Source organism: Rhinoraja longicauda, chromosome 6 (assembly GCF_053455715.1).
Source record: "Rhinoraja longicauda isolate Sanriku21f chromosome 6, sRhiLon1.1, whole genome shotgun sequence".
In the NCBI taxonomy this organism is placed as follows: domain Eukaryota; kingdom Metazoa; phylum Chordata; class Chondrichthyes; order Rajiformes; family Arhynchobatidae; genus Rhinoraja; species Rhinoraja longicauda.
In genome coordinates, this window is record NC_135958.1 from 36,340,100 (window position 1) to 36,356,796 (window position 16,697).

At 40.2% G+C, this 16,697-nt stretch overlaps 1 protein-coding gene and 1 long non-coding RNA gene across 3 annotated transcripts in view; one reads left to right on the forward strand and one right to left on the reverse strand.

Moving 5' to 3' along the window:
- The window catches only part of LOC144594375 (uncharacterized), a 142,940-nt gene that overhangs the window by 89,237 nt on the left and 37,006 nt on the right, over positions 1–16,697 (reverse strand). The window lies entirely within an intron of this gene.
- The window catches only part of pmfbp1 (polyamine modulated factor 1 binding protein 1), a 549,552-nt gene that overhangs the window by 54,302 nt on the left and 478,553 nt on the right, over positions 1–16,697 (forward strand). The window contains exons 3-4 of the mRNA XM_078400784.1: positions 2,278–2,406; positions 12,745–12,828. Coding sequence (XP_078256910.1) covers positions 2,278–2,406; positions 12,745–12,828 — 213 coding nt within the window. The remainder of the gene's footprint in view (positions 1–2,277; positions 2,407–12,744; positions 12,829–16,697) is intronic.

Genomic DNA, 16,697 nt, shown 5'->3' on the forward strand with positions numbered 1-16,697 from the left:
AATGACGACTGACCCCTCTCCAATATTGCTCTGGACCGTGTGTGTGGGATTTTCCCTCTGCCCCCATTGCCTCAATAATAAAAATATTGGCAGATCACTTGACTTCTCTGCCAATATCCTCCGATTGTAGACGAAGGTCCCAATGTTATACTCTGCATTACAACCTTTTCAGCAGGTCGACCATTTTCAAATTGAGGAGCACCTGGTCATGAGAACAGCGTACAGATAATGAAAAGATGGAAATTTATCAACAAAGTTATTTTCCTAGAACTGAATTCCCAAAGAGAGAGTGACTACTACATATATCTGTCTAGGTTTACAGTACCTTAGACTGTGTCTTCTAATTATCCAAAGATCGAAGGCTAATTACAGTTTTTCTTTATTTGTTATGACCTGTTTGTGATTTCAAACACTATAATCAAAATACCTGTAAGTCTTTTGCTCTGTGGACATGAGAACACTTGGTCTCCACCATCTTAATGAAACTGTTTGGCTTGAAAGTTATTTTCCCTGAAAATCATTTTATTTTGCTAATTAACCAGATGGTTTGCAGAAAATATTTCCTAATCTCTGGGTTAAACTAAATTTAACTAGATTTTTCCATTCATGCATGCGTATATTCACCTTATCAAGCAGTTCACCATACGAATAAAATCCATTAAAAGCTCATTTGTAAGTATGTATATTCACAATTAATTTGTGTGCTGGCATTGCCCAGGGGGTGAAGCATTTCAATGCAAAATCAGGGCAGCTATGGCTTCTTAAAGAAGTCTGTAAGTCTTAAAATAGTCGGGAAATTAACGACAATTATTTGTTTCTTATATATCAGTCCGTGAATGAGTGAACAGATATTTGTGGATTGAAAGATTGTATCGGCAGTACGTGTTACCTCTTAGCCTGCAGCTGTTAGAATTTGAGACTTTGAATAAACCTTTTGCTTAATTTGACAAAGTACCAATGTATCCATAAATGTAGATATGAGAGACAGATACTGGAATCTGGAGGAGAAAATCTGCTTGAGTAATTCAGTGGGTTGAGAGACATCTGTGTGGGGGAGGGGAGAAGCAATTGTCACTGTTTCAAACTACATGACAACATTAAGTAATCACATCTAAATTGATAATGAGCAATTGATAATTAGATATTGGATAGCTGAATAAAAAGTGATACAAAATGCTGGAGTAACTGAGCGGGTCAGGCAGCACCTCTGGAGAAAGTAGATCGGCGACATTTCGGATCGGGACCCTACTTCAGACTGTGTAGTTGAATAATAGGTGGGTCAGAGATTCATTTTAAGGAGCCTCTTAAAGGAGAAGAGGACAGAGAATTTAAAAGTTTGAATTCTGGAAATTCCAGAGTTAGGGACCTGGAAAGCTGAAGGTGTGGCTGTCAACAATGAGGCAAAATGAGCAGCAGGTAGAGGCTGGAATTTGCAAACGTTGCAAATTGGGGGATTGCTGAGTGCACTTTTCTTTATTTTTGTTCTTCCTGGCTTTTCAATATGTATTTCTTTACTCTGTCCTTCTCTTTCCTTTCTCCTTCTCTTTCTCATTCTAATTAAAACTGCTTATAGCCACAGCCTGGGCAAATTGATCAAGTCTAATGGACTGGGTTCAGCTAAGTTTCATTCGATATTGTCTTGGCTTCAATCTTGCAAGATACTTGGATCTCACAGCTTTCAGACTCAACCATGTTGCACCCTGGCACTGTCCCAACCATGCATCCAAAATTTACTGCACGTGACTATCAGATCCTACGTTACATCTATTTTTGTTACATGAATAAGCACCTCCAACATTTCTCTAAAGAAAGATTTGATGCAAACTGTCACGTGCAGTGTCAAAGGGGATCTGCTGGCATTTACGCAAATTAATTATGTCCCAAATTAAAACACAGGGCATTTTTGCCCCCTTATTTAGCCAACACTGTCCCCATTGGTGTTACTCAATTTCTCCTGGTTTTTGCTCCATCACACCCTGTTAGTGCTCCTCCTCTTAAACAAGTTTAATTTCTAACTCTCCCAGTTCCTATGAAAGGCAACATCCTGAAATATATGCTCTGTTTTTCTCTCCAGAGAACCTGCCTGACGTAATGAGTATTTGCAGTATTTTCTGTTTTTATTTGGTGTTATTATTTTAGTCATGTGTTGTCGATGTTAGAAATATGCTTACCCTCTGCATTCTGTTTGATTTTTTTACCTTACTTTTACATAGTATCTATCGAACATCATCAAAATAAATATATCACCAGATGTTTACACTTTTTCTCTTTGCTTAGTTGAAGGTGCAGATTCTTCAGTCTTACATCAATGACTTAAGTGAACAAAACGATGTCCTGATGCAGGCAATGGAGGAGCTTGAAAGAGAAGCTAATCGAAGAGTAACTACTTTGGAAGTCGACCTGCAGGTAATCATTTTCTTCTTCAAGACTGTAGTTGTAGATTTTTTACTTTCCATGCGGTTTGATAATGGTCCAAAGGGATACAATTCAGAACATCATGCACGGACTGCTGTAGGTAAAATGTATACTTTAAGGGAGATCAAAGTTGCATTGTAAACTATTCACGTTCATATTTCTCAAAATAAAATGAATTTTAATAGTGCATTTACGCTATGGATTTTAATACCTTTAGGCATTGTGCAGTCTTTCCTTTTTAAATGTCTTTGGGCATTAACTGATTTGTTACAAAAGGTATATTTATTGTCCAGATGTCTGTAACTGTTCACAACTGTTCTGGTATTGAAAATGCTGGGAGCAATTTTCTGTTTCCCTTGCACAAATTTATTTTACTTCATAAGGACATTTTCCATTACAAACCAGATAAAATGCCACAGAATGAATATAGCCATTTTATTTATTCTCGTTTCTTCTGGATGGACTATCTACATATTAGACTATACTTTGTTGATAGAATGATCAAACAAATTTTAAATTCATTTATATTATCTATGGTAGTCAGTCTGTTCACATATCACTCCTTTGTAATTGATGTAGGATAGACATTGCAGGCTGTTTGCCCCAAAGGATCTATGTCTCTTTGTATGTTCCGCATGAACTTCACCCCTCCCTTCTTCTATCAAATCTTATCAATATATAACTCGTATTTATTTTATTTTTTGCATTTATTCCAAAAATGCATCCATGCTTTCCCTTTTAACCACACTTTGTGGTTGTATTTTCCAGTTTAGCTGTTTTACAAGTATCGAATTTTCTCCTGTTGGATATTAATAATCATCTTAGGAATTCCAGCTCTGGTCCCCCTCAATGAATATAATGCAGAATTTTGAAAATTACATAATTAATTCACAAAGCAGAAATAAATGCACTTTAGTTTTTAACAATAACGTCTTTACACATCATGCAGGGGATGGAGGCGGCTGTAGTGGTGAACAAAGGGACAAAAGTGTTGCGTGCTGCAGTGTGTGCTGGCCATTTGGTAGAACCAGTGCTGGCAAAAACATTTCCACTGCCTGACCATGGGGAACTTGCTCACCAACAGCATCAGGAACTGATTATGGTAGAATATAAGTACCTACTCCACCCTGCCAGATTTAAAAATCATTGGCAGTACATTTTGAGGGATAAAAAGTTGCATTTTGTAAAATACATTAATTGAATTTGTACTCCAGAGCTGGCATGAATCCTGGCAGCTATGCATATAGATAATAACAACAACATCTCCGGCAGACTCCTATTTATGGAATAACATCATTATCCCAACCAAATTCATCTCCAAACTCCATGTGCTAGGAGTCATTCCCCCCCCCTCCCCCTCCCCTTTTGAAGTAGGGGTCTCGACCCGAAACGTCACCCATTTCTTCTCTCGAGAGATGCTACCTGTCCTACTGAGTTACTCCAGCATTTTGTGTCTATCTTCGGTATAAATCAGCATCTGTAGTTCCTTCCGACACACCACTAATCTATTTCAGTAGATTAGCACTATTATGGTCTTCCGATGGCAATGGAGTTACCGACTGTAAAGGAATCCCTGATAGCAGGGCGATCCCTAACTTCATGGAGGATCTCACTTACAAGGAATACAGCGCCAGAAAACACAGGGGAGGGTGCCATTGATCAACATGATGACCTGCAAGTAAGGGAACTACGACATTCCCCTCTCCACCATCCTACTGGAAATTGTACAATCCCTAGAAAATAAGGTTAAGGAATTAAGGGCAAGGCTGCTTTATCAGAGGGAATGCTGTGTATTCTGCTTCACAGAGACATGGCTCGCACTCAGCTCCCCAGAGCTGGCTTCGCAGACTCGGCCCTTAGCCCGAAGGTTTCTCCATTCATTGCATGGACTCAACAGAGGCACTGGGGAAAGGGAGATGCAGAGGGGTCTGCTTCATGATGAACTCTTTGTAGTGCTTAGAGGTGGCGATCCAGTCCAACTTTTGCTGATTGCACCTGAAACACCTTGCATTGAAGACCGTTCCTTCCATCTCCCGAAGGAATTCCCCTCCATCATCATGACTGGCCTACATCCCACCCTAGGCTCGCGTTCATCTAACACTGGAGGTGCTGCATGCTGTGGTCAACAAACACCAGCCGGTGTTCCTAGCATATCCAGGGATTTCAAAAAGGCCAGTTTGAAGAAGTAACTTCCAAACTACTACGTGTCCTGCAGCGTATAGGCAGTGACTGAAGAGCACAGCTCCAGTGGTGAGGACTGTAGAGCTGGTCAGGGGGAGGCAAAGGAATGACTCCAGGATTGTTTGGAGTTGGTAGTCTGGGCGATGATCAAGGACTCGGCAATAGACCTGAATGTATACGCCATGGTTGTTACCGACTTCGGAAGGAAATGTGTGAAGGGTGTGTTCCCAGCAAAACCATCTGAGTCTTCCCCAACCAGAAGCCTTGGATGAACCAGGTATCCGCAATATTCTGAGGACTAGATTTTGGGCGTTCGTCTAGCGAAGTATTCATACAGAAAGTCCAGGTATGACCTCGATAAGGCCATCTAAAAGGCTAAGAGGGTCTTTAGCTCCAAATTGGAGGTTGACATGGATATTTGGCGGCTGTGGCAGGGATTATGCAGTGCACGCCTAACGTCCTACAAGGTGAAACCAAGCGGCAGCTCTTGAAAGCGAATCAGCGTTCCTGGACGAGCTCGAAGCTTTCTACACATGCTTGAAAAAGGAGAACTCTGATATGCCTTCTTGGGTCCCCATAGCTCCCGATGGCACTGTAATCTCAGTCACCAAGGTTGACATGAAACGATCCTTCATGAGGGTGGACCTGATGGTGTACCAAGTTGCATTCTGAAATCCTGTGAGGACCAACTGGCTGGAGAACAACATGGTGCCACCAACCTTGCTCTCAACGTCAGTTAGACCAAGGAGCTGATTGTCGGCTTTAGAAGAAGGCCGAAGATTCATGAACCAGTGTCGTTGGTGGAGAGTGCCACTCACTTCACGTTCCTGGGCGTTACTATCGTTGAAGACTTGTCCTGGGTTCAGCATTTGATGCAATTGTAAAGAAAACCCATCAACACCTCTACTTCTTAAGAAGGTTAAGGAGATTTGGTATGTCGATGAATACCGTCATTATTTTCTGCAGGTGTACGGCGGAGAGCAAGTTGACTGGTTGTAAGAGCCTGGTTTGGCAACTTGAACGTCCAGGAATGAAGTTATTACAAAAGTGGTGAACACTGCCCAGTCCATCATGGGTACTGACCTCCCCACCATTGAAGGGATCTATTGGAGGTGCTGCCTCCAGAGGACAGCTAGCATCGTCAAGGACCCACACCGCCCTGGCCATGCTCTCATTTTACTCCTGCTATCGGAAAGAAGGATCAGGAGTCTGAAAACCATGACCTCCAGATTCAGGAACAGCTTCTTTTCAACAACCATCAGGCTCTTGAACACTAGGAACGGCAACTAAACTCCGAACTGTGTAGGTTGGTCCAGGGGCTTTGGGTATTTTTTGTGCACTCATTTTTTCTAATTTATTGAACAATGTTTTGTTTATTATGCTGTCTGTGAGCAGTGGGTTTACAAATCTGTTGTGCAGCTGCAAGTAAAAATTCCATTGTTCTGTTTTCGGCACATATGACAATTAGATATTCTGGAGTTGAATAATATACATTTGATTTAACAAAACATTTTGGATGTTCTCTAAACAAAAGGTTTTCTTTGTGCTCCATTTCACCGTACTACCTAAAGGATTACTTAGAAGTTGTTTAGTCCCACTTGCCTCATTTCCTTTATCTTTTCAAGAAACAACTCAATCCTCTTTAATATAATTATGAACTCCAGTTATAGTTCTCTTCTGTTAATTATATTCTATTTTATCTTAAATTTGTGCTCTTTAGTCCCTTTGGTGTTGTAAACTTTAAGTCATCTCTTAATTTTCACAGAGTGAAAATGATTGCAAAACAATGTAATAATGTCCAGAACATTTTAGAAAACCCATTTTAGAATATGTAAAATCTCATTGTTTGTTGAGACCAGTCCTTTGTGAGCAATTTCTGATTTTTATTCATTCTAAGAGGTAAAGAAAAATTCGGTCACCATTTAGATCGTTGGTTTGAGATCAAAATGGAAAATAAAATAGAGAAGTGCGCCACTTATAACTGCTTTCTTCTGCTTATTAAACCGATAATGCTGGTATAAAATGAAAGCAATGGGATTACATAGAGCTATTTATCTTTGGTGCTGCGCAGTCTAATTTTACCCATCATGTTTGGATAAGATTGGGCCTGCACAAGTGATCTTTTGCTGGCATCAATTTCGCACATAATGATGCACAAACCACCATGTTTGGCCCTTTGAACATAAATTGGAACTCAAAGATTTACTCCACACCACATGTGGAACTGTGTCAGTACAACCAGGAGCACATCATACCATTTAATTGCTTTTCTTGTCACTCAAAGGTATGCGCTCAATTTGGGGGTCTTGATTGGGCAGCTTCAGATCTCTTTGCAAGTTCAGTGTTCATAAAGTTATGTTTCCTCATTTCACTGCTAAGGTACTCATAGAGCTTAGGAGCCACCATTGGCAGCACTATTACTGGATGTCATTAGAGCCGTGACTAGCTGCTCGGGTTCGATCAGCAACCTTGAAACAGGAGGCATTCATCTATGAAGAGTTACTTCCATAGTCCGAGACACTGCATCATACTTCGACTACTTTGATGAGCACTATGTATTAAACTCTTAAGAGTTTTTAAATATACGTAAAATGTTACGGAAAGACACGGCTGTGTTCTTTGTCAAGATCAATGTCACCTCTGCGGGATCATGCTTTGTATCTGCTGCATATGTCTTCTATGTCGCCGTTCCTTTGACTCCCTGCAATATTGGAGAGAGAATTTCTCTGCAAATGAAGTACGCGGGTTATTTCATCTTTATTTTTTGGACGATTTAGGAGGAGCAGTAGCATTTGCCATCATTCTAGGGTTCCTGCAAGTGCAGACAGCTGTGTGCATGTTAATAACCCTAACCTTTTCTTCAGCAGAAAAGGTTTCCACTCCTTCGTTATTCAAGTAGTTGTAGATCATCATAAAAATGTCGCAGCTGCCAGTATCATGTTTGCAGGAAATACTTATGATACCTTCATCCTTGGGGAAATGATACTGCAGACATTTTCATCAGCCAGTGCTGTCTGGAGAAATGAATCCTGGAGGACATGGCAGTCCACCATTTTGTTGGCTCCAAAGACCAATTTTGCATTTCTACCAGCACATAGCTGAAACTGATGCAACGAAAGCCATACAATTACTAGAATCATCGATGAAAGAACAATTGGGTTTCTGAAAATGATATTCTGTTGGCTATATCAATCCAAGACCATTCTATAAATTACACCATTGTGACTCAGAAACGTTGTTGGATGTGCAACATGCAGTATACATCAAGTCAACTGAAGACAACAGCTATGTTGAAGGAAGAACAGTGACATGTAGATCAGCAGCCTCAAGGAGAAGAGGTAGAGCCTGGAATGCAGGAGCAGGACGATGAGAAAGTAATTGGACGAAGCTTTAACTGAGCAGTGCTGGCCTCCTTCCCAAGTAAAGCAAAGGATGAAGGCATTGATGCACAGGTTAGGGAGAAACTATTCTTATAAAGACCTGGCTATATGGGCTCCCAATACAGACCATACTATTTATTTCACAGTACCATCCAGCATGCATAATAAACTTTCTTTGCATGACAACATCTTCCTAATCTGTCACATCTAATGTAAAGAATTACGACTACACAAGATAACTTTTTTTTTCAGATCAGCTGCACTCTGCAGGTTTAAACATTGTTTGAAGACTCGATTCTTTGGACTGAAGTTCAACATCAATGCTGATTTGAGCAACAAGTGCAAGGTGCTGCATTGGTAGTGCTGTATTGAAAGGCTAACATTACGAGTCAATGAAGTCCATGATCACTCAGCAAAAAGTAATCCCTCATGAAATCCAAAGATTTTGGTAGTCTATTGCATCCAATTTATATTTTACAATCAGCTTGGTTTGGGAATAGCTCCATCCAAGACCGCAAGAAATTGTAGCGAATTGTGGAAGCAGCCCAGACCATCACACAAACCAACCTCCCTTCCATTGACTCCATTTATACCTCGCACTGCCTTGGCAAGGCCAGCAGTATAATCAAAGACACGTTGCATCCTGGCCATTCCCTCTTCTCCCTTCTCCCATCGGGCAAAGGGTATAGAAGTATGAAAATGCACACCTCCAGATTCAGACTTCCCAGCTGTTATCAGGCAACTGGACAATCCTACCGCAACTAAAGAGCAGTCCTGAACTACTATCTACCTCATCGGGGACCCTCGGGCTATCTTTGATTGGACTTTGCTGGCTTTACCTTGCACAAAACGTTATTCCCTTATCGTGTGAATGGCTGTGAATACAATGTGAATGGCTTGATTGCAATCATGTATTGTCTTTCCGCTGGCTGGTTAGCATGAAACAAATGCTTTTCACTGTACCTCGGTACCTAACAAAAGCTTTTCACTGTACTTCGGTACTTGACGAGCAGTCTGTCCGTGGGCGTGGGGTAGAGAGTGGAAGTTTTGTTGCCTCCATCACAGTGAAGGGGTGTTTGGAGTCACTGTGATGGACGTTTGTGTTGGGGTTTTGTGTCTTGTGTTCTTTGTTTTTTGTGTGACTGCTATGTAATTTCGTTCGGTACCTTGGTACCGAATGACAAATAAAGCTCTGTATTCTGTATTCTGTATTGACAATAAACAAAACTGTATTTGATAAACATTAGGTTACAATTGATGACCAATCAGCCATCAGTGGTTTTACATTTAACTTACAACAATAGGATCAGATTTTTTATTGTTATACTTTCCACAATCACTTTTCACTAATAGTTTCTCACCTACTTGTGTCACTTTTAATCCTCAACACAAACGAAGACTCTTACAGACCTGGCAAATTAAAGGAATTGTTGTCATTCAACTTCTCTCATATTATTCTGCCTCCAATAGAAGTCCTTCCTTCAGAGAACCAAATAAGCAGGGGATAAGAATCACAAGATAGTAACCAACTTTACATTGGGATTATATGCAATAATGTTTAAATAATATGGAAACCATGACATGAACCTAATTATTTCATGTGTTCTGCTACAATGAAGTAACGGTTTCTAAGGAGAAAGCACCACTTAACGTATGACAGCACACTTAGCTCAAACACAGTCACATGAAAGCATTCCACGTGAGGTAAAATAGGGTTGTCTGTGTGGAGTGTGCATGTTCCCCTGTGCTTCTGTTTCTTCCCACATTGCCAGGTAGTATGAAAAAATATCCAGGCCATAATTTAGCCTGAATTAATAGAAAACCTGAATTAGGTCAGCCCTTACCTTCTCTGCTATATAGAAAACCTTCCTAACATTTTCAAACTCGTTCCCAAATTATCCTTGGGAACATGCTTGTGCAATCCTCTGTACCCTTTCTAAGGTCCTTAAATCCTTATTGATACCCAGTATTGTCCACTGTGCCATAACTGAGGCCTAACCATTTACTTACAATGGCAATGAATTCCACAGATTCAACACCCTCTGGCTAAAGAAATTCCTGACACATCCCCTTTCTAAAGGTACGTCCTTTTATTCTAAGGCTGGGTCCTTCGGTCCTAGACTCTACCACTCATGAAAGCATCTTCTCCAAATCCACTCCATCCAGGCTTTCATTATTTGGTAAATTTTAATGAAATGGCCCCTCATCCTTAAAGCCCAGAATGTACAAGCCCAGAGCCATCAATCACATCATAAATTAACCCAGTCATCCCTGGGATAATTCTTGTAAACCTCCTCTGGACCCTCTCCAATGCCAGCAAATCCCTCCTCAGATGTGGGGCCCAAAACTGCTCACAATACTCCAAATGTAGTCTGACCAGTGCCTCACAAAGCCTCAGCATTACATCCCAGCTTTTATATTCTAGTCCTCTTGAAAATGAATGCTAACATTGCATTCGCTGTCCTTACTAACGATTCAACTTGCAAATTAACCTTTTGGAAATCCTGCATCAGCACTCCCAAGTCCCTTTGCACTTCCGATTTCTGAATATTCTCCCCATTTAGAAAATAGTCTATGCCCCCAACCTTAGAAAATAGTCTATTAGACCCCCCCCCCCTCCCCCTATCTACGGTCCTGGTTATGTTGTTTGCCAGGACCCTGGTCCCAGTATGGTTCAGGTGGAGTCCGTCCCATCGGAACAGCTCCCTTCTTCCCCAGTGTTGATGCCAATGTCCCACTTATTCAAACTCACTTCTCCCACACCAATCTTTGAGCCACGTGTCAACTCTTTAATCTTCTCACTCCGATGTCAATTTGCTCATAAATCGGGTAGCAATCCAGAGATTATTATCTTTTTGGTTCTGCTTTTTTAATTTAGTCCCTACCTACTCAAATTCCCCCAGTAGCAGCTCTTTCCTTCTACCCATGTCATTGGTACCCTCATGGACCACAACCTCTGGATCTTTCCCCTCCCACTCCAAATTCCTCTGCTGGCCAGACGAGATATCCCGAACCTGGTCACCAGGCAGGCGACTTGGCCTTCGGGACTCGACCCTTGCGACAGAGAATCGTGCCTATGCCCGTGATTATACTATTCCCAATGACAACTACATGTCATTTCTCTCTCTCCTCTTGAATGGCTCCCTAATCCGCAGTGCCATGGTTAGGGTTGCTCATCCTTCCTACAGCCCCTTCATTCGTCTGCACAGGGAACAAGAATCTCAGACCTGCTAGACAAGCTCATGGGTCGAGGCTCCTCTACCACTGCCTCTTTGATCCCCCTAACTGCCTCACTTGCAGTCACACCCTCCTTCTCCTGACTATGGACCAAACTGGAAGCAGTTAATCTAATGGGTGCGACTGCCTCCAGAAACACAACATCCAGGTATTTCTCCCTGTCCCTGATGTCCGGCAGCATTTCAAGCTCACACTCCCAGTTGTCAACTTTGAGCCTGAGTTCTTTGATCAACCAACACGCTGCAGATGTGGTCAATAAGTGAACCACCAAGGGTCCACCAGCTCCCACACCTCTGCAGCTGTGATACATTGCATGATCCTACATGCCTCCTTTATTTATTTCCAACAGCTCCTATTTACACTTCCTGTTTGCTGTTGCTCTGCTCCGGGCCTCACAGGTCAGCATTCTTTTCCTTAGCCCTTCTTGCCAAAGCCTTAAGTTGAACTTTTTCTCAACACAGCCCTTCCAAATAGGCCACTCTGCCATACCTTGGTTTCCTTGCATTTTTCTTCTCTGCCTCTTGCTCAGCCAATCGAATGTCTGTTTCTGTATCCCGCCTACCTTGCTACCATTTAGGGATTAAAAAAAAAAGTTTCTCAGTGTTCATATCTACTTTTCAAAATCAGCAATTCTAGCTGATCCGTAAGGTGTACTTCACTAGTCACATTGAACTTCACCTGCCCTGCTTCTGCCCATACCACATTTCATCTATCATTTTTAGTCTTGATCTCTATTGACAACATTGTTGAATTCTGAGATATCTGTAATGTTATAATGTTGTTTCTTGCATCCATGTGCAGGTTGTTTATAACAATTGAAAATAATTGGCTCAAACTGACTCATGGGAAATATTAGGAAAATAACTGCTGATGCTGGTACAAATCGAAGGTATCACAAAATGCTGGAGTAACTCAGCAGGTCAGGCAGCATCTCAGGAGAGAAGGAATGGGTGACGTTTCGGGTCGAGACCCTACTTCAGACTTCTTCAATCTGAAGAAGGGTCTCGACCCGAAACATCATCCATTCCTTCTCTCCTGAGATGCTGCCTGACCTGCTGAGTTACTCCAGCATTTTGTGATACCATGGGAAATATTACATCTGTTCACCTTTCAGTATGAAAATCCTCCATTGAACTCAAGTGCTTTCTGACACTGAGCCAGTGTTTTACCCAGTCACCTCCTCTAATTCCATGGGTTCTAACTTCTTTACAAGACTCCCTAAATTATACTATGCTGAACACATCCCAAAGTTCACACATACCAGGGTACAAACTGACGAGTCTTCCCTGTTGACCTCAAAGAATCCTATCAACCTAATGAATTATTTGTTCTATTTTTCAGCAACTTGTATTTCAGCAACTTCAAATTTGCGAAGATTTATAATGCGTATGGTGAAAAGATTTGTTAACTTATTTTAAGTAAATTTTCTGTTCAACTTATTTCAGCTCAAACAATGTGTGAAACAAGATTTTTGAGGCTGAACTAAATTTCATAAAATATATGATAATTATATCTGTTCAATATTTGACAGGAGTATGTTGCCAAAGTTACTGAGTGCAAGGCGGAGAATAATAGCCTGCTTGCAACAAAAGAAAATATGGACAAACAAATTGCTGTAAGTTCCTTCTAATGACTATGGTTTTGTCTGAAGTATTAATGACTAGAATTTATGGATTTTAATGGATGTAATTTTCATGTTATTGTTTAGGATTTTTTTTCCTTTTCCACTGATGTGGACTTGAAGATCATCCTCAAAGCTGTTGGGGAAAACATCTAGGCACAGCACATAGTGATTTAAAATCTTTAGCATTTTTATGCAATTATGATACTTTGTTGTAACCCTGCCTTGATGCTGTTCACTGCTGTAGAATCAGGAAAATGATGAAGATAACAATTGGTAACAATGGTAGCATTAATCAATGGTTATTAGCCGAGCCTACCAGTTTCTGTCTATATCACAAAACATTATTCATAAAGGAATAAATTGCGTTAAAGTGAATAAAATAATGCAACATTCAGGTGAATTTCTTTGGTGGCATCTTATATTGTATTTTATCATTGAATTGTGCAGTAAAATAAATGTTTCACAATTGTGCAATAAAGGAAAGGTCAGAAACGCGATTTGTGTTTTATATGCTGTAAAAGTATTCAATGATTTGGCAGAAATTCAAAGTTAACTTAATTAATATTCTACAATTTTAGAAGAAAAATAGCTTATGTATATAAGCAGGGAAAAGACTTTGCTACTATTTATTGACCAGAATAATATTATACAAGATGCTTGAGACGTTTATGCTTCTGTCTTTGTGTAACTTTTTAAAGCTGCTTGTTATTATAAAATATTAGATTTAATAAAAATTGATGGACAACAAATCTTAGATCTTTAGTGCATCATGATGGGTTCATCAGCTTTGAGCAATGTGAAATAGAATATGCAGTACAAAATTATTTATTCATTTGAAAAAGAACTAAAGTTCCACATGTAGATTCCACTAATGCAACCAAATGCAATTGCATACAGTTTTTTTTAGTGTATAGTGCTGGTCTGAAGGCAGAATAAACTCCACTTTCCTCGGGTTCAACTTATTGAGCTGAATTCTATATACAACAGGATTTTTCTCTGTTGATTTAATTTTAGTTTTCCTAGGCTAGAAAGGGAAAAACACAATTAATGTGACAGCTCAAAGTTAGTCATCCAAAACATAATCTAATTGCTGGATGTGCGTGTATATAGGCAGTCTGATGAATAGACAGATGTAGAGAAATTAGTTCATGTAACACTGTTGATATCAATGTTTTGTGGTTGAAAATGAAATTATCATGATGTGAAACATGATAATGACCATTCTTTATTTTTGCATCATCTTAAACCAAACACTTCATAACATATGACATATGCCATACACTAACACATGTGCAACGATTTCTGTGTCAGTTGCACACCAAATTATACTGTTCCCAAATAAGTTGGACCTAGTCTATGTAAATTTGGGCTAATTGACTACATTAATCCAACCAGAAATATAGTCTGGGGATCCAAGGGAAAATGGCAAATTGGATTCAAAATTGGGAGAAGTAATGGGTCATGGCTGACGTTTGTTTCTGTGACTGGGCAGCTGTTATCAGTGTGATTCTACAGTCCCATTACTCAGACCCTCACTTTTTCATATATATATATATATGAAAAACATATGATTTATGATATATGATTTAGATGTGACATGCAGGGTGAGTGCTAAAGATGCTTACAGATGATATATGAAAAAAGTGCAGTTTACAGTGAGAAGTAAAGTTTGCATTGTAGAACAATCTAGATCTAGATAGTCAATAAGGCAAAAAATGGGGGAAAATAGTATTTAATTCATAAATTTGCACGGTAATGTTCAGTGGATGCTCTCTTTTCTGATACTAGGTACAGAGAATAAAAGCAGTGAGGCTATGGTAGATCCATGTACAATGCTAGTTAGATCACAGCTTCGATAACTGCACACAATTCAAGTTAGAACGGTAGTTGAAATATGTGATTATATAGCTGGTATTTTAGCAAAGTGAGTCAGGAGTGCATTATTGCCATATGTCCAGAAGTGGAACAATTAAATTCTTACTGCGTAGGAAAGAACTGCAGATGCTGGTTTAAATCGAAGGTAGACACAAAATGCTAGAGTAACTCAGCGGGTCATGCAGCATCCCTGGAGAGAAGGAGTGGGTGACGTTTCAGGTCGAGACCCTTCTTCAGATTAAACCTCTTACTTGCAGCAGCACAACAGATATATAAACATAGTATTCAGTAGTAATAAACAAATTACTACTGAATAAATAAAATTATAATCATAATAAACAACAAAAAGTTCAATATATAAAACAAACAAAAATCTAATAAAAAGACTCAAAAATGTGCCTCCCAAGGCAGATTGTAGTTCACCATCAACCCCCTGCACTTCCCTATCCCCCACCATCCTTCCAGAGCCACATTCCTTGGGAATGGTTTTGGTGTTGCTTAGGAGGAAGCCTCATGTACTGAAAAACCTTGGTGGGGTAGTATCCCTGACTAGTGGGTCAAAAATCTGGCCTAATAAATTTGTTATATACGATTATAATTTTTTTTAAACAAAATTTTTGACTGATTATAATATGATTTTCTATATTGTCCTGCCACAGCTTCTTGACTAATCCCGATGTTTTCCCAATGTTAAGCTAATTCAGGCTAAATTATCAATATTAGGCTAAGCGGCTTCCTGCTTTCTGGCCCCATCTGACCTGAAAAAGGAGCATTATATATGTGTTGTTTTTTTTTTTCCAATCCACTGAAACTTTGTCGCAGTGTAGGAAAATTTGGAACAACATGGCTAATGCATCCATTGACTCTGTCACTTCTTGGAAAGTCCTACAGTGCAGGCCATCAGACCCAGGGGACTTGCTAGCCTTGAGTCCTTTAAGCTTACTTAGTATGCTTTCTTGAATGATAATGCATCTCTTGCTGAACATTTTCCACCATTATTGGGATGCTGTCAGTGTTTTCTGCTGTGAAAAATTGATACAAAATACTTGTTTGGAGCTTCTATCATTTCTTTCCCATTATCTGTTACCTGGTTTCATCCTTTTAGGAAACTAGCATTTACTTTAATGCTCTGATTTTTATGCATTTGTAGAAGCTCTTACTATCTGGGCGGCACGGTAGCGCAGCGGTAGAGTTGCTGCTTTACAGCGAATGCAGCGCCGGAGACTCAGGTTCGATCCTGACTACGGGTGCTGCACTGTAAGGAGTTTGTACGTTCTCCCCGTGACCTGCGTGGGTTTTCTCCGAGATCTTCGGTTTCCTCCCACACTCCAAAGACGTACAGGTATGTAGGTTAATTGACTGGGTAAATGTAAAAATTGTCCCTAGTGGGTGTAGGATAGTGTTAATGTACGGGGATCGCTGGGCGGCACGGACTTGGAGGGCCGAAAAGGCCTGTTTCCGGCTGTATATATATGATATGATATGATATCTGCTTTGTGCGTCTTGACAGATTACTCTCATAATATTTCTTCTCTTATTACTTACCCTTTCATAGAACATAGTACAGCACCAGAACAAGACCTTCAACCCACAATATTTGTGCTGAACATGATGCCGACACTATCTCTTATCTACCTGCACATAATCCATATCCCTCCATTCCCTGCATATCCATAAGCCTTGGCCTTCTCAACTTAAAACTATGCCCTGTAGTATTTGATTTTTCCATCCTGGGAGTAAATGTTCTGACTGTCTACTCTCTCTATGCCTCTCATAATCTTACCTACTTCTATCAGGTCTCCTGGGAACCTCTGGCATTACAAAGAAAACAATCCAGATCTGGCCAACCTCTCCCTGTAGCTAATAACAGTATAACAGGTATAACAGAGCTTTATTTGTCGTTCGGCACCGAAGTACCGAACTAAACTACATAGCAGTCATAGAAAAAAAGAACACAAGACACATAACCCCAACACAAACGTCCA